General features: G+C 45.8%; 3 protein-coding genes across 3 annotated transcripts; all 3 read right to left on the minus strand.

Moving 5' to 3' along the window:
* On the minus strand, nt 1–6,732 carry LOC110530745 (probable G-protein coupled receptor 148). Its single transcript, XM_036986435.1, has 4 exons — nt 5,605–6,732; nt 3,132–3,392; nt 1,642–1,804; nt 1–1,193 (listed from the first exon to the last, which is right to left on the minus strand). Exons 1-4 carry the CDS (start codon nt 5,949–5,951, stop codon nt 798–800), a joined length of 1,167 nt encoding a protein of 388 aa, XP_036842330.1. The 5' UTR covers nt 5,952–6,732; the 3' UTR covers nt 1–797.
* A 736-nt stretch (nt 6,733–7,468) lies between these two features.
* LOC110530746 (probable G-protein coupled receptor 148) lies at nt 7,469–8,473 on the minus strand. Its single transcript, XM_021613999.2, has one exon. It carries the CDS (start codon nt 8,471–8,473, stop codon nt 7,469–7,471), a length of 1,005 nt encoding a protein of 334 aa, XP_021469674.2.
* Nucleotides 8,474–11,484: 3,011 nt separating this feature from the next.
* On the minus strand, nt 11,485–17,685 carry mterf4 (mitochondrial transcription termination factor 4). Its single transcript, XM_021614000.2, has 4 exons — nt 17,580–17,685; nt 16,814–17,249; nt 16,255–16,439; nt 11,485–11,977 (listed from the first exon to the last, which is right to left on the minus strand). The coding sequence occupies exons 1-4, from the start codon at nt 17,604–17,606 to the stop codon at nt 11,591–11,593; spliced, it is 1,035 nt and encodes a 344-aa protein (XP_021469675.1). The 5' UTR covers nt 17,607–17,685; the 3' UTR covers nt 11,485–11,590.
* Between the last annotated feature and the right edge of the window lie 310 nt (nt 17,686–17,995).

Consider the following 17,995-nt stretch of genomic DNA (forward strand, 5'->3'; position numbering starts at 1 on the left):
AACCCCATACTGTCCTGACAACCAACCCCATACTGTCTTGACAACCAACCCCACACTGTCCTGACAACCAACCCCACACTGTCCTGACAACCAACCCCATACTGTCCTGACAACCAACCCCATACTGTCCTGACAACCAACCCCACACTGCACTGACAACCAACCCCATACTGCCCTGACAACCAACCCCATACTGTCCTGACAACCAACCCCACACTGTCCTGACAACCAACCCCACACTGTCCTGACAACCAACCCCACACTGTCCTGACAACCAACCCCATACTGTCCTGACAACCAACCCCATACTGTCCTGACAACTAACCCCATTACTGTCCTGACAACCAACCCCATTACTGTCCTGACAACCAACCCCATACTGTCCTGACAACCAAACCCACACTGTCCTGACAACCAAACCCACACTGCCCTGAAAACCAACCCCACACTGCACTGGCAACCAACCCCACACTGTCCTGACAACCAACCCCACACTGTCCTGACAACCAACCCCACACTGTCCTGACAACCAACCCCGGGATGGGGTTGCTTGTCACAAGTGGACAGAGTGTTTGATGGCTTACAACTCCATGTTGGAATAAAATATGAGGAGAAAAAGGGTCCTCATTTTAACTCAAGACCTTGATATTTCTCTTAATATTGAAAATTCTCCTGTAAGATATACTGATGCTGGGGAAAACACCAGAGTGAAACGTGTGTCAACCGACCCATCTCCTCAATTCTTCTTCTGTGCTAATATTCTTATAAGTCCAGGAAAATGTTTCATTGTTTTATTCTCACAAGACAGGCGAGACGGCGGTGGGCCGCTTCAGCCCATAAAAGGCCAACAAGGCCTCACGCAGGTGCCTGTACCTGAGGCCGTACAGGTAGGGAGCCAGGGCCTTGGGGAGCACCAGGAGGATGTTACACGCCACCAGGGACACCCACAGGTTGGCACGCAGGTCCAGGGCATCAAGGTGGCAGTAGAGCAGTAGCTTGATGAGAAGCACCAACATGGGCAGGAAGGACAGGATGAGGTGGAGGTAGTGGATGAGGAACGTGCCTTTGGCCCGGGAGGAGCGTTCACCTCTCCACACGCCAGACATGCGGGTGCGACAGTACAGAACGACATAGCCAGAGAAGACCAGGAGCAGAATGAGGAGGACGCCTGTGACTGCCAGCAGCATGGACACCTGAGAATTACAATGTCATGTAATGAGACAGAAGCCAGTAGTATGCAAAAACACATACTGGTTTCACTTTACAATACATAAAGTACATCTTAGACCTGTATCACATCCGGCCGTGATTGGGAGTCCTAGTTAAATAAATAAAATACAAATATATTTTTTGTAATATACATAAACCTTCTCACTCTTGAATATAATTATTGTTTAGGTTTACACCAGATGCAGACAACCCTGTCCCTATAGTGCTGCAGGTACTGCATGAGTTTGTTCCAACTTTTCCAACGCACCACACCAACTGAGCTAATTGATCAGGAATTGCCTAAATTCAACACACCTGGTCTTCCAGTTCGGTTTAAAAACATGAAGCACTGCAGGACCAGGGTTGCCTATCCTTGGTTTACACAGTAATCTCCATTGCGATTGCTTGGTTATTTGATTGACTGAGAGCCACCTGCATGGGAGTGGACTGGCTGACGGTGAGGACCAGCAGGAGGGGCAGGGAGCAAATGTGTAGGGAACAGGGTCCAGTAGAGTGGTACCACACAAGCACCCCTACAGATGCTGCTGGTAAGAAAATAGACACAGCCCAGATACCAGCGATCGCCCTCCTCGTCCTACACACACACACAGAGACAGAGAGAGGGGGGGAGAGAGAGAGAGGGAGAGAGGGGGGAGAGAGAGAGGAGAGAGAGAGGGGGGAGAGAGAGAGGAGAGAGAGAGGGGGGGAGAGAGAGAGAGGGGGGAGAGAGAAAGAGAGGGGGGAGAGAGAAAGAGAGGGGGAGAGAGAGGGGGGAGAGAGAGAGGGGGAGAGAGAGAGAGGGGAGAGAGAGAGGGGGGGTGAGAGAGGGGGAGAGAGTTGGGAGTGAGAGAGGGGGGAGAGAAAGGGAGAGAGAGAAAGGGAGAGAGAGGGGGGGAGAGAGAGAGAGGGGGAGAGAGAGGGGGGGGAGCGAGAGTGGGGGAGCGAGAGTGAGAGTGGGGGGAGAGAGAGGGGGGGAGCGAGAGTGAGGGGGGAGAGAGAGAGGGGGGAGAGAGAGAGGGGGGGGAGAGAGAGAGAGAGGGGGGAGAGAGAGAGGGGGGAGAGAGAAAGAGAGGGGGAGAGAGGGGGGAGAGAGAGAGGGGGGGTGAGAGAGGGGGAGAGAGTTGGAAGAGAGAGAGGGGGGGTGAGAGTTGGGAGAGAGAGAGGGGGGGTGAGAGAGGGGGAGAGAGTTGGGAGAGAGAGAGGGGGGAGAGAAAGGGAGAGAGAGGGGAGAGAGAGAGGGGGGGGAGAGATAGAGAGGGGGAGGGAGGGAGGGAGAGAGAGAGAGAGAGAGGAGGGGGAGAGAGAGAGAGGGGGAGGGAGAGAGAGGGGGAGGGAGAGGGGGAGGGAGAGACACAAAATGAGGTGGAAACTGAGCTGTACTTCCTAACCTCCTGCCAAATGCATGACAATATTAGAGACTCATATTTCCCTCAGATTACACAGACCCCAAAAGAATGTGAAAATATTGATAAACTCCCATATCTACTGGGTGAAATACCAGTGTGCCACCACAGCAGCAAGGTTTCAGATGTGTTGCCACCAGAAAAGGGCAACGAGTGAAGAACGAAAACCATTGTAAATATTTCTGTTGATTTACTTTCCTTTAAAAAAAAAAGTAACTTTATTTGCACATCGTTACCACACTGTATATAGACATAATATGACACTTGAAATGTCTATTCTTGTGTGAGCGTAATATTTACTGTTCACTTTTTGTTTATTTCACTTTTGTTTATCCATTTCACTTGCTTTGGCACAGCAGCAAGATTTGTGACCTGTTTCCACATGAAAAGGGCAACCGGTGAAGAAGTGGAGGAAAGATGGAAGATAAATAACAGTTTCTCTAAACTCCATCCATTATTACATCATACAGTGAAGTCATAAGAAGTACTGATAAGTCTCCCAGCCCGTGTTCCCATTACCTGGAGACGGGCCACAGGGCATAGTATCGAAGTGGAGCCATCACAGCCAGTGAGGTGTCCAGCACCATGGCCTTGGTACTGAAGATCCCAGCGCAGTACAGCAACCCCAGCAGGAAGAGGATGGTAGAGCACGCCCACTCTGACATCAGTACGCCCGTCGCATTCAGACAGGCACTCACCATGTACAGCGACACGAACAGCATGTCGCTTAGCAACGCATTGGCTAGGAGGAGGTAGCGGGTCTCCTGGCGCATCCAGGGGCTAGGAGGAGGAGGGGAGGATGAGGAGGGGAGGAATGAGGAGGAGGTGGTGGGGGGGAGAGGATGAGGTGGGGGGGAAGAGGAGGATGAGGAGGGGAGAAATGAGGAGGAGGTGGTGGCGGGGGGTGAGAGGAGGTGGCAGAGGGGGAGAGGAGGAAGAGGAGGTGGGGGGAAGAGGAAGAGGAGGTGGGGGGAAGAGGAAGAGGAGGTGGGGGGGAAGAGGAAGAGGAGGTGGGGGGGAAGAGGAGGTGGGGGGGTGAGGAAGAGGAGGTGGGGGGATGAGGAGGAGGGGGTGGGGGGAAGAGGAGGAGGGGGTGGGGGTGGGGGGAAGGAGGAGGAGGAGGTGGGGGGAGGAGGAGGTGGGGGGGAGGAGGTGGGGGGGAGGAGGAGGAGGTGGGGGGGAGGAGGAGGAGGTGGGGGGGAAGGGGGAGGAGGAGGAGGAGGGGGGAAGGAGGAGGAGGAGGGGGGAGGAGGAGGAGGAGGGGGGGAAGGAGGAGAATGATGAATGCTACATATGCCTAATTCCAAATCAACTTTACCCTAACCCTAACCCTAATTCCAAATCAACTTTACCCTAACCCTAACCCTAATTCCAAATCAACTTTACCCTAACCCTAACCCTAATTCCAAATCAACTTTACCCTAACCCTAACCCTAACCCTAATTCCAAATCAACTTTACCCTAACCCTAACCCCTAACCCTAACCCAGGGGTTTCAAATCCAGGGTGTCGGCAGGTTTTTGGTTTTCCTTTTCAATAAAGATCTAGACAACCATGTGAGGCGAGTTCCTTACTAATTAGTGACCTTAATTCATCAATCAAGTACAAGGGAGGAACGAAACCCTGCAGACACTCGGCCCTCCGTGGAATGAGGTTGACACGTACCCTAACCCTTATGTGTTTAAGTAGATCTGAAAGCATTGGTTAAAACAGTAGCATTACCACACCTATCTAACAGGTCTACACACCACCACACCTATCTAACAGGTCTACACACCACCACACCTATCTAACAGGTCTACACACCACCACACCTATCTAACAGGTCTACACACCACCACACCTATCTAACAGGTCTACACACCACCACACCTATCTAACAGGTCTACACACCACCACACCTATCTATCAGGTCTACACACCACCACACCTATCTAACAGGTCTATACACCACCACACCTATCTATCAGGTCTACACACCTATCTATCAGGTCTACACACCACCACACCTATCTATCAGGTCTACACACCACCACACCTATCTATCAGGTCTACACATCACCACACCACCACACCTATCTATCAGGTCTACACATCACCACACCTATCTTTCAGGTCTACACACCACCACACCTATCTATCAGGTCTACACACCACCACACCTACCCATCAGGTCTACACATCACCACACCTATCTATCTATCAGGTCTACACATCACCACACCTATCTATCAGGTCTACACAACACCACCACACCTATCTATCAGGTCTACACACCAACACACCTATCTATCAGGTCTACACATCACCACACCTATCTATCTATCAGGTCTACACATCACCACACCTATCTATCAGGTCGACACACCACCACACCTATCTATCAGGTCTACACACCAACACACCTATCTATCAGGTCTACACACCACCACACCTATCTATCAGGTCTACACATCACCACACCACCACACCTATCTATCAGGTCTACACATCACCACACCTATCTATCAGGTCTACACACCACCACACCTATCTATCAGGTCTACACACCACCACACCTACCCATCAGGTCTACACATCACCACACCTACCTATCAGGTCGACACACCACCACACCTATCTATCAGGTCTACACACCACCACACCTATCTACCAGGTCGACACACCACCACACCTATCTATCAGGTCTACACACCAACACACCTATCTATCAGGTCTACACACCACCACACCTATCTATCAGGTCTACACATCACCACACCACCACACCTATCTATCAGGTCTACACATCACCACACCTATCTAACAGGTCTACACATCACCACACCTATCTATCAGGTCTACACATCACCACACCTATCTATCAGGTCTACACACCACCACACCTATCTAACATGTCTACACATCACCACACCTATCTATCTATCAGGTCTACACACCACCACACTCATGCATCTGATCTAAGGGACAATTTTGGATTTGGGGTGACTCACCTGGTCAGAATTCGGGTGAGGATGACAGGAATCACCAGAGAAACCGCGAGGAAGCCCAGGATGGGGCAAACATGCATGGCCCTGGATTGGCGCGGAGGCAGGAAGACGTGCCACTCGCGGGTGAACAGCTCCACCTGTCTCTGGAAGGAGTTGGTAGTCGTGTTTGTCGTGTCTGAGGTGTTGCCGCTGGTCTCAGAGGAGATTCTGCTATGTCTCTCAGCGTGGCCAGAGCTGTTGTACCAGGTTCCAAAGGCACAGAGGAGAGACAGGACCACTTGGTTCTCTTCAGCGGCCATCTCTACAGAGCCAACGTGCCGTCTCCCTCTTCTTTGCCCAGTGTCCACCATACCCGACCGACTGTGTCAACAATGAGTTTGAGGAGATAGTGTTTTTCTTTTCTATCAGGCCATTAGAGGTGATGCCACTGAGTGTGAAGTCTTCCATTAGGCAATCCACAGATCCGTTTGTTATTGGTCTCCTTGGACACCCAGATAAGGGCAAACAAGTCTTTAGAGGCAAATGGACAGAAATGCTACTTTGCCATAATATTACGGTCATAAAACCCCAGCTGTTAGGTGCTTATGTAGCTTGTTGACATCATTTAATGTGTGACGATCGTGTAGGTTGCATTTGGGTTATGTAGAATTGATTCAACCCCACCTACATTGTTTTTAAACAAGCTCAATGTTCAGTGCATGAAACAGTCCCAGCTGCTTTAAGAGTATATGGCAAAGCAACAATAACAAGAACCTTCTCAAAGTAGACACCCGACAAAACCAACCATTTTAAAGTCTCCACATAACGAGAGGAATATGGTATGTGGAAATAAGAGGCACTGAACCTGCCAATGACCTTTCATTATTTGGGGAGATACTAGGACAGACATTCCAGAACAACATATAAAACAAACATCATGGCCCCAAGAAATGCTAATCTCTCTCCATTAAAAATAACGGGGGAGGTTTGCATTTTATTTAGGGGGGATATGATATTTGTGCTTCTGTAACATGTTCACTCATCATTATTCAGGATTCATTCAGGATTATCTGTAACCATGGTAGCATCCACATTAATGTAGAAGTGTTTAGAAACATACTATATTCTTATTTACAATAAAAGTAACTCCAAAATGACACATTACATGATTTACCATTCATTTCTATTTGGGTACAAAATAATCTGAAAAACAACCAAAACAAACAGCAAACGCATCCAACAAGTTTGTAGAGTCACAAGTTTGATGTAATAATTGCGTGCTGTGAATATGGGACCAAATACTTAACTTTGTACAACTTTAATCCACATAAGTGAACTTGTCCCAATACTTTTGGTCCCCTAAAAGGGGAGGGGGGGGGACTATGTATAAAAAGTGCTGTAATGTTAAACGGCTCACCCAGTATGGATGAAAATACTCTCAAATTAAAGTTGACAGTCTGCACTTTAACCTCATAGTCATTGTATTATTTCAGAGCCAAAACAACAACAAATGTGTCACTGTCCCAACACTTTGAGCTCACTGTATCTGCATTGACACATGGAATAGCGAAGGGCTAGTGTTATCGGCTAAGACACAGAAATAGCTTGGCGATAGTACCAATTTAATGAAAAAAGGTTAAAAAGTTAAGCAATTAATGTTGTTTTTCCTCTTTAAAAAGTGATGGTCTTTTCAAGGCAGCTTTGGGGTTGGAGAATGATTTTGCACATGGCAAACCGTGGGTCACAAGAGAACACAGTGGGCTTCGTTAGGTACAAATATTTGTGGACCAATGCTTTAGTCTGGGCACTCTCACAAGTCTCTATTAAACAAACCCTTGGCCCGCTACTTTCTCTTTATGGGGTTGTGAGAGTGTGTGGGTCTTTATATCTAGGCCACAGTGACCTGACTAAGCCTCCTGCGTCGGTGCAGCACCGCCAGCAGAGTATCAGAGATATCCCTATACCACAGACCATACAGGTAGGGAGCACAGGCCCTGGGCAGTAGCATCAGCATACACATATTGACAGTGTTGATCCACACGCGGATATCCTGGCTGACCTCCTGGCGCTGGTACAGAACCAGCTCCACAGTGAAGACCAGGCCCGGGCTGAAGTAGAGCAGGAGCAGAACCCCGTGGGCCAAGAGGGTTACCCGGGCTCGGGAGTAGCGGCTCTGCCAGATGCCCTGGGTCTTGGTGACCCAGTAGAGACGGCCGTAACAATACAGGATGAGCAGGGTGCAGACAACGGCTCCCATGGTGAAGTAGATGTGAACACCCACCATCATCTCGCTGCCCATCTTGCCTATGGAGATGAGAATGAGACACACCTCTGACCTCTGTGGGGCGTTGTCCTCCATCACCTCCATGACGATGACCAGGGAGAGGGGGTACATGGCGGCTAACAGCCAGACCCCGACTAGGATCTTTCGGGTACGGGCCGGGGGGAGCAGGTCGTGGTAGTGGAGAGGCCAACGTACCGCCACGTATGTATCCACCACCTTTAGTGTGACGGTCAGCACAGCGCAGCAATACGCCACAGCGGTCACTGCCGAAACCAGCTCACAGAGTACCCTCAGCATGGCTACCCCCAAAGTATTACAGACTACAGTGACAAGGTTGAGGGAGAGGAAGAGCATGTCTGCGGCCAGGGTGTTGGCCAGGAGGAGGTAGCGGGTCTCCTGGCGCAGGGAACGGGAGAAGAGGATGCAGGCCAGGAGGATGGGGTTGGCCAGCAGGGTGGCCAGGGTGAGGAGGGAGGCGGGGATCAGGAAGAGCTCCAGGTGCCAGCGCTGCAGACTGTCATACCACTGGTGTGAACTGTTGGCCATGGCTGCCATGTTCTCTGATAGAACCATCTGGAACTGTGTGGTTAGATGCTGGGTCGTATTCATTACTGCACAGTGTAGCAAAACGTTTTGCAATGGAGAACGAAAACAAGCGTTACTTAATGGACAAGATCAGGTCGTCCCTCCCTGTTTCAGTTCGTTCTCCTCCGTTTGGTGCCAAGTGAATACGGCCCTGGACAGGGCATCTGAAGTGAAGGTGGTCCTTTGTTTTTGTTTTCTGTGGATTAAAACAGACAGTATTGTAACTCTGTGGACAGGTGCAGGACGCCTTTCCTAAAGATGGTCCTTTCTTTCTGTGGGAGATCAGATGGACTGAAACAATGGTAAAAAACATAATCTAAAGTTAGAGCAGGCCTAGCTTTTTACCAGTGATTTAGAACCTAATACATGTTATTATGAAGGGTATACAATTGATGTATCTAGATATCCGAAAGGTTGCTAGTTCGAATCCACCGAGCTGAACAAGGTAAAAATCTGTCGTTCTGCCCCTGAACAAGCACTGTTCCTTGGCATTCATTGTAAATAAGAATTTGCTGTTAACTGACTTGCCTAGTTAAATAAAGGTTAAATAAAATTTTAAAAAATATGCTTAATCTCATTCTTTTCGGCTGTCTAGGAAAGCCTAGATGTTATATTACAGTAAGACGGAGAGATTTCAAACCCATTTGACCCTCTATATGACTGTCAGCGTGGACCTTAATTAACAGACTGATTAAAACAAACAGCGGTGTTCATCTGAAGGAGCTTATCTCTGCATTATATGGACACAGGTACTGTGATGGAGAGGCTTCAGCAAACTAGTTTATTTGAAGTTATTAGGTAAACATTCTTCAATATAGCAGATAGCTAATATTATTTCAATGGAAAGTCATCTGCACTCCCTCCCTCTCTCGCTCGCTCGCTCACTCAGGCAGAGCGTAGATGTCATCTGCTTTGCAATTTACACAAGATATTTAAATGAACGACAAGATTAATCTCGCATGAATTCAAATTCGAAACCACAGTGTCATAATCACAGCCATGTCTGTGAACTTAGGTGTCTAAATACACAGTTACTATGTTAATTAACAAGGTACGTTTCCACCACCCGTTAGTGTGTCAGCACAGCAATACGCCATGACCTTCACCCCCGAAACCAGCGCGCAGAGTACCATCAGCATGGCTACTCCCAAACACGTTCTCATTTAGGCTACATCATCTGTTCTCCCATCCAGCGCCTACCCTGTTTAGCTTCAGATAGATCAAGAGACATTCAGGGTGGTATGGCTGCTAAACATCCATTATTACTCAACTCATAGCTGACAGTCATAAAAATAATATATACATTTTGAATGATATAGCAATCTATTTAAAATAGCTGATCAGTTCACACCTTTCTATTGATCATTATTTAGTGATAAATGATCTAACCATTAATATAAATGATGATTTTGACTTTGTCACATCAGACTTCGTGCTTTAGCTTCTTAATCAATGCAGTTTTAATCAATAAACTGTCATTACAAAACAAATGTGGTGCATCAACTTTTCTCCCTTGTCTAGAACATGAACACGAAAGGTAAAAAGCCAGTCAAGTTTAGACACACCTACACCTATCAACAAGCGTATCGATCAACCAAACCCAGTCAAGTTTACAGACTTACACCTATCGACAAGCGTATCGATCAACCAAAGGCAACGTTTCATTAATGGAACCAGTTCCCGTCAACAATAAATAAAAGTCCGAAGTGATTTTCTTACCTAATTTTCAAAGTAATGGCTGGCATTCATCCATTAGTCTTAATGCTTCTATAAATCAATGATCCAGCGACTGACTGACTGCACCACTTGCCTTATCAGCCCTGATGCACTGTCTGTTGACTCATAGAACATAACACAGGGATGTATAAAGACAGGGCCACTTAGCTGTTTCACAGAGACACGGGCTGCGTCTCATTCCAGGAAACTATGTATCCTTCACTCCTGCCTTACTCCCCATCACAGATCTGAGAAACATGGTTGGTGTAAGTCAACAGTGCCACTTTCAGTTTCCACCATATTGCTTTCACCCATAAAACCCTATAAGGTTTAGCAAGGTCAAAGAGGGGAGGGGAAACAACTTTGTGGAAGGAAATGCAGCCATAGATCATCAGTGAATAGGATCACTCTCCCCCTCTCAACCAGACAGTTGGGACTAAACTAACAGTGTAGGTGTAAGCCATGCCAGTTCAGAGTGTTCTTATCCATTAGCCCTCCTGGTGTTGACATCATCTGATCTCATATCCGGATGGGACAGACTAATGACTAAGCCGCCATATGCTGCCTGGGGCCAGGCCAACCCTGACAGGGAACACTATGGTGCAGGGGCCAACCCTGACAGGGAACACTATGGTGCTGGGGCCAACCCTGACAGGGAACACTATGGTGCTGGGACCAACCCTGACAGGGAACACTATGGTGTTGGGGCCAACCCTGACAGGGAACACTATGGTGCTGGGGCCAACCCTGACAGGGAACACTATGGTGCTGGGACCAACCCTGACAGGGAACACTATGGTGTTGGGGCCAACCCTGACAGGGAACACTATGGTGCTGGGTACAGACCAACCCTGACAGGGAACACTATGGTGCTGGGAACAGACCAACCCTGACAGGGAACACTATGGTGCTGGGAACAGACCAACCCTGACAGGGAACACTATGGTGCTGGGGGCAGACCAACCCTGACAGAGAACACTATGGTGCTGGGGGTAGACCAACCCTGACAGGGAGCACTATGGTGCTGGGGACAGACCAACCCTGACAGGGAGCACTATGGTGCTGGCCTCAAAGTGTCCACTTCACTTTACCCTAGTGTTGCCATGGATACCTGGACAGGTAAATACACAAATGGGCAGTCAGGTGCAGTTTTGAGAATGAGATGAAAGTTGTTGCCATCCCAACAGAACATGTTCATGGGTTTTTACAATTGTGTGTTTGTTCAATGAGCGGACAGTCACTGATGGCAGACACCATTTTACTAAATGTTCATACAACAGCTCAATAACAGTCAAAAATAGTCAAGCAAAGGCCAGCAATCAAAATGGAAATACTTTATTTCATTTTTTTCAAGTGATAAATAGCTAGATCATTTTAAATATCCATTCTGTTTCAGATATCACCGGTTCCTCCCAGTCTTTAGCCTCATTTCTTTCTCCTCTGCCTATAGCCACTTTTCATGTCTTCCTCATCTTCGTCTTCCTCTTCATCGTCATCATCACTGTCAGCTCCCATGTCCCTATCCTGCTCCTCATCCTCCTCCTGCCATTCTCTCGCCATCATCTTCTGAAACACCTTAAACTCCTCCCGTGTTGCCATGGCGATGTCAGCGAGGTAAGTTTCCTCGGCGACGGCTAGGATGTCTTTGAGTTTGGGGTTGACTATGAGAGTCTGGCCCTTCTTGTCTGGGGTCTGGTACAGCCCCCTGCGCTCCAGGAAACTGTGTCTGCAGCGTACTTCCTCCAGGGTGACACGGAACAGCTTGGACTTCACCATCTCCGCCTGCTTGACCCCCATGCGGAAGTAAGTGTACTGCCGAGAGGGATGGGGGGGGGAAAGGTGTAAGAACACAAAGAAAACTAGTGTGAAATATTCGACATAAAGGACCAACATACTTAAAAACATATGCTTAATGATCAGCATAAGGCTGTTGAAGTTCTCTTGTAGCTGGAGCTTTCATTTCTTTACTGAACCAATAGGGAACTTAGCATTGAGAATCGTATTTTACCATGGCAAAAAAATACAGTGGTGTAAAAAGTACCCAACTGTCATACTTGAGTAAAAGTAAAAAGATACCTTAATAGAAAATGACTCAAAAGTGAAAGTCACCCAGTGAAATACTACTTGAGTAAAAGTCTAAAAGTATCAAAAGTAAATATAATTGCTAAAATATACTTCAGTATCAAAAGTAAAAGTATAAATAATTGTACATTTCTTACAGCGTCATTATCTTGTTTTTTACATTTTATTTACAGATAGCGAGGGGCACGCTCCAACACTAAGATATAATTTACAAACAAAGCATGTGCTTAGTGAGACCGCCAAATCAGAGGCAGTAGGGATGACCAGGGATTTTCTGTTGATAAGTGTGTGAATTAGGCCATTTTCCTGTCCTGGTAGTGTTCAAAATGTAAAAGTACTTTTGGGTGTCAGGAAAAATGTATGGAGTAAAAAGTACATCATTTTATTTAGGAATGTAGTGAAGTAAAAGTTGTCAAAAATATAAATAGAGTAAAGTATAGATACCCCAAAAAACTACTTAAATAAAAATATTTTAAGGTACTACTTAAGTACTTTACACCACTGCAGAATTGAAAACATGAAGCCAAACTCTAAAAACCTGCTGTCACGACTTTCCCTCCTGGGTGAGGATCACAGAGAGGGGGGGGAGTTGGGCCGGTTGTAAACTTTCTCTCTCTGGCCCTTTGCAGTTTGGAGAATGGAATGTCTGGGTGTTACAACAGAGAGAGACCTTGCAATACTTTAACATCAAAAGGATGGAAACAATATTTCTAACGTAAATAATGTGGGAAATGGTTGGTGGGGCTCCAAACAACAATCATGTCAAATTAGTTGTTGTTTTGTGATATCATTAAGGACGGTATAACTAAATAACAATAACTGTACAAATGTATACGAACCCAGTTATCAGATTTACATCTAAATGTTTTGGAACTTATATGATTAAATATGAAACTATTTGTGAGAAGATGAAATATGATTTAAAGCCTTCTAAAAGGGATAATTGTTTTTCCTAAGAAACTTTTGCCAAGTCATAACCAAGCGCCCACGTGAGTACAAACATTGTGGCAACATGATGGAACCGCCCTCCAAGGCAAGTGCATAAAAGGACTCCTAATGAAATTTACATTACACCAGTACATTGCCAGGTTGCTACTGGTGTGTAAATTGGTTCAAAACTGCTAGACCAGTATACGTGCAGAGCGAGCTGAATACTTGACAAATGGTCTAAAACTACAAGACCCCTCTGAAACTCGACGAGTGAAGAAGACTAGACTAAGACACGCGCCGCCTGCAGCTCTGCATGTAAAGTAGTCTAGAACTTTGACCAAAGACACCAGGAAGATCTTATCAAAACGACCACTGGAACGTCTGATGTATTCATTCTAACAAACACTTCCAGAATAAAGAAAGCCTACTACTACAACTGAGGACACTGTGACCTCTGGTGGACAACCAGAGACTTACACAACCAGAGAATTTGTTGAACTATTCGTCACGGACGGATCAAGTGGTTTCAGAGACGACAGACAGGAATCTTGGCGTAAATAAATACATTGCAATTCTTTTCGAATGAGCGGTCGTTCATGTTCAAACTATTCACATTCCCATGAGCATATTATTCAACTGTATGTAACTGTATGTACGATAGTTGAATTCCTTGGTCTCTCCTCCCGCTCTTTCTTTCCCCACCCCTTTCATTGTGTAACAAGCCGTCAGTCCACTAGGGACTTCTCCTTGCATTATGTTTGTAATCAACGTATTATCTATCTATTATTATCTGTTTATGTAATTCTGTGTGATTATTTTGTAAATAAACAATGAAGCCAATTTGTGTATCGCTGAATCATCATTTAGACTAGGGTTCGTGCAAATTTTAAGTCAACGACGTTCAGAATGAGACTGATATGAGGTATTAATAATTAATGGATGACTAATATAATGATATGTTAGCATTTATTCTTGAGTTAATTTGGGAAACGGTAACTCGTTAAAAAACTTTCAAGATTGCTAATGAGTTACATGAACCATTTAATCACGTAATAATTCAACATAGTTAATTGATTTCATAAAATAACCGTCCATTAACGATAGCCACGTCACGACACTGCTGTATGTAAAATATTGTGTGCTGTAGCCTGGAAAATGAATATACAGTGCCTTGCGAAAGTATTCGGCCCCCTTGAACTTTGCGACCTTTTGCCACATTTCAGGCTTCAAACATAAAGATATAAAACTGTATTTTTTTGTGAAGAATCAACAACAAGTGGGACACAATCATGAAGTGGAACGACATTTATTGGATATTTCAAACTTTTTTAACAAATCAAAAACTGAAAAATTGGGCGTGCAAAATTATTCAGCCCCATTACTTTCAGTGCAGCAAACTCTCTCCAGAAGTTTAGTGAGGATCTCTGAATGATCCAATGTTGACCTAAATGACTAATGATGATAAATACAATCCACCTGTGTGTAATCAAGTCTCCGTATAAATGCACCTGCACTGTGATAGTCTCAGAGGTCCGTTAAAAGCGCAGAGAGCATCATGAAGAACAAGGAACACACCAGGCAGGTCCGAGATACTGTTGTGAAGAAGTTTAAAGCCGGATTTGGATACAAAAAGATTTCCCAAGCTTTAAACATCCCAAGGAGCACTGTGCAAGCGATAATATTGAAATGGAAGGAGTATCAGACCACTGCAAATCTACCAAGACCTGGCCGTTCCTCTAAACTTTCAGCTCATACAAGGAGAAGACTGATCAGAGATGCAGCCAAGAGGCCCATGATCGCTCTGGATGAACTGCAGAGATCTACAGCTGAGGTGGGAGACTCTGTCCATAGGACAACAATCAGTCGTATATTGCACAAATCTGGCCTTTATGGAAGAGTGGCAAGAAGAAAGCCATTTCTTAAAGATATCCATAAAAAGTGTTGTTTAAAGTTTGCCACAAGCCATCTGGGAGACACACCAAACATGTGGAAGGTGCTCTGGTCAGATGAAACCAAAATTGAACTTTTTGGCAACAATGCAAAACGTTATGTTTGGCGTAAAAGCAACACAGCTCATCACCCTGAACACACCATCCCCACTGTCAAACATGGTGGTGGCAGCATCATGGTTTGGGCCTGCTTTTCTTCAGCAGGGACAGGGAAGATGGTTAAAATTGATGGGAAGATGGATGGAGCCAAATACAGGACCATTCTGGAAGAACCTGATGGAGTCTGCAAAAGACCTGAGACTGGGACGGAGATTTGTCTTCCAACAAGACAATGATCCAAAACATAAAGCAAAATATACAATGGAATGGTTCAAAAATAAACATATCCAGGTGTTAGAATGGCCAAGTCAAAGTCCAGACCTGAATCCAATTGAGAATCTGTGGAAAGAACTGAAAACTGCTGTTCACAAATGCCCTCCATCCAACCTCACTGAGCTCGAGCTGTTTTGCAAGGAGGAATGGGAAAAAATGTCAGTCTCTCGATGTGCAAAACTGATAGACATACCACAAGCGACTTACAGCTGTAATCGCAGCAAAAGGTGGCGCTACAAAGTATTAACTTAAGGGGGCTGAATAATTTTGCACGCCCAATTGTTCAGTTTTTGATTTGTTAAATAAGTTTGAAATATCCAATAAATGTTGTTCCACTTCATGATTGTGTCCCACTTGTTGTTGATTCTTCACAAAAAAATACAGTTTTATATCTTTATGTTTGAAGCCTGAAATGTGGCAAAAGGTTGCAAAGTTCAAGGGGGCCGAATACTTTCGCATGGCACTGTATGTGACTCTGGATGACAACATAATGTTTGTTTTCAACATCAGGGCTGTTTTCCTAAAGCAGTTAAATGTGTTTCGGGTTTTGTTTCTTTGCCCCGATACTAACGAGTATTGCGAAAATGCTATTGCCCCGGCCCAATATTTTGGTATCAACCACATCCATTGGATGAGTGAGTCCCTCCGCTCTGACCTCATCCAATGGGTTTTGAGAATGGGGCGAGAGGAGCGCAGTTCATCAAGGATATTAGATTGAGAATCTCCATATAACTCTCAGTGAGTGTGACCTCTGACCTGGAACTTGTACTCCAGCTGTCCCAGGTCATCCTGCACCACGGCTGGAGAGTCTCTGATGATGTCAGTGGCCTGCTGGACAGTGAAGGCACACTTCTCCCTGAGGAACCTGGCCACTGTGTTCACCCTCCTCAAAGGCAGGGTCAGGATCTGGGGGTAGTGGCTCACCACCCGCTGCAGACTTCCTGTAAAGAGACAAACAGGGGTTACAGAGCATCCATGGCAAATGGGTGGAAGATGTTATGCACATACACATCCAATGCAGTGGAGGCTGCTGAGGGGAGGTCGACTCATAATAATGGCTGGAATGGAGTCCAAAACATTGGTTTGATACCATTCCAGCTATTGTTATGAGCCGTCCTCCCCTCAGCAGCTTCCACTAATACAATACCTTTGTGAATATTGTAGATATTCCAAAAAAACACACATACATATATATTTAATAACAATCACTTACGTCAGTTATGCAAAGTGTAATTCACTGGCTCTGACCATCAAATGATAAATTACACTGTACAACCTATGAGAATAGAGTGCCAACACAGGTTGATCCTCTCACCTTCAAGCAGCCCTAGTCTCCTCAGGTTGTCCATACGTTGCTGCAGCTGAGTGCCCTTTACGTAAAACAACTCTGGACACTTCTCCAGGACTTTCAGCACACTAGATGGGTTGAGGCCCAGGACGAACAGAGCCATGAGTGTGGAAGAGGCATGTTCACTCTGCCCCCCTCGACCCTTGTTTGCTGCCTCTAAGAGTTGATCTGCCTGCGTGTCTGTGAAGCCCATGTCAAGTAGAGCCCGTATGGATAGCTCCCTGCCCGGCTGCAGTTGGAGCTGTGACAGGTCTGTATGTTGATGCAGGGTGCTAGTCTGGTTGTGGGTGGAACAGAGGAGTCTGCATGTCATGAAACCTCGTTGTCGTACATTGTCACTCCCAAGGATGGTTCTTAGGTTCAGGACTGGGCAGGTTGCATTTCTCAGGGTCCATTGTAGAACCTGCAGAAATAAACATGGTAAAGTAGCAGATGTGTAGCTGGAAATGAAAATGGTAGCTCGGTGGTTCACTTTGTAGCATATTGTTCAGACAAGGACTATCAGGTCAGGCATTCAAACCTGTGGTGTCAAAATACATTACTTGACCTAGCCAACTATCAAGCATGCTAGCTATCAAGCTAACTTAGTAGTATAGCTGCTCAAACCCGTTATCAAACGGTGAAAGTGTTACTACGGTTAAAAATATAGACCTCCGTTAATTCATCATAATTAAGATTTACATTACATCAGCACAAAATTCTTAGAAATAGTAAAAAGTAGATGCCAGCTTACCAGACGTCTGGTTGCTTGAACGCTCATGTTTGTCCGTCTGCAAAATATGTCCCCCTAGACTTGTGCACTAGCATAAGAGACCGTTCCGTCCACAAAGAAATCAACATTGGTTCTGCCTCGTCTTTTCAAGTTTCACAGTATAATAAGTGCATCTATACTTGATATTATGAAAAAGTAGTTAAAGCTAGAATCCTTAACCACGCTCAAATTCAGAGCTATAGATGCTGACCAGCCATGTCAGAAGTATAGTTTTAACCATGTTGAGGCTAAACATTAACATGGTTTACACAAATTGGAGTTAAACAAGCTTATATATTTCGTGTTCTGATGGGGTATGACAGTTAAACAAAGCTCAGTTTAACTTCAACAATGTGTGTATACTCTCCCCTAAGCATTTATATGGACAGTGAAGCTAA

The sequence above is a fragment of the Oncorhynchus mykiss genome, chromosome 8 (genome assembly GCF_013265735.2).
Source record: "Oncorhynchus mykiss isolate Arlee chromosome 8, USDA_OmykA_1.1, whole genome shotgun sequence".
Lineage (NCBI taxonomy): Eukaryota > Metazoa > Chordata > Actinopteri > Salmoniformes > Salmonidae > Oncorhynchus > Oncorhynchus mykiss.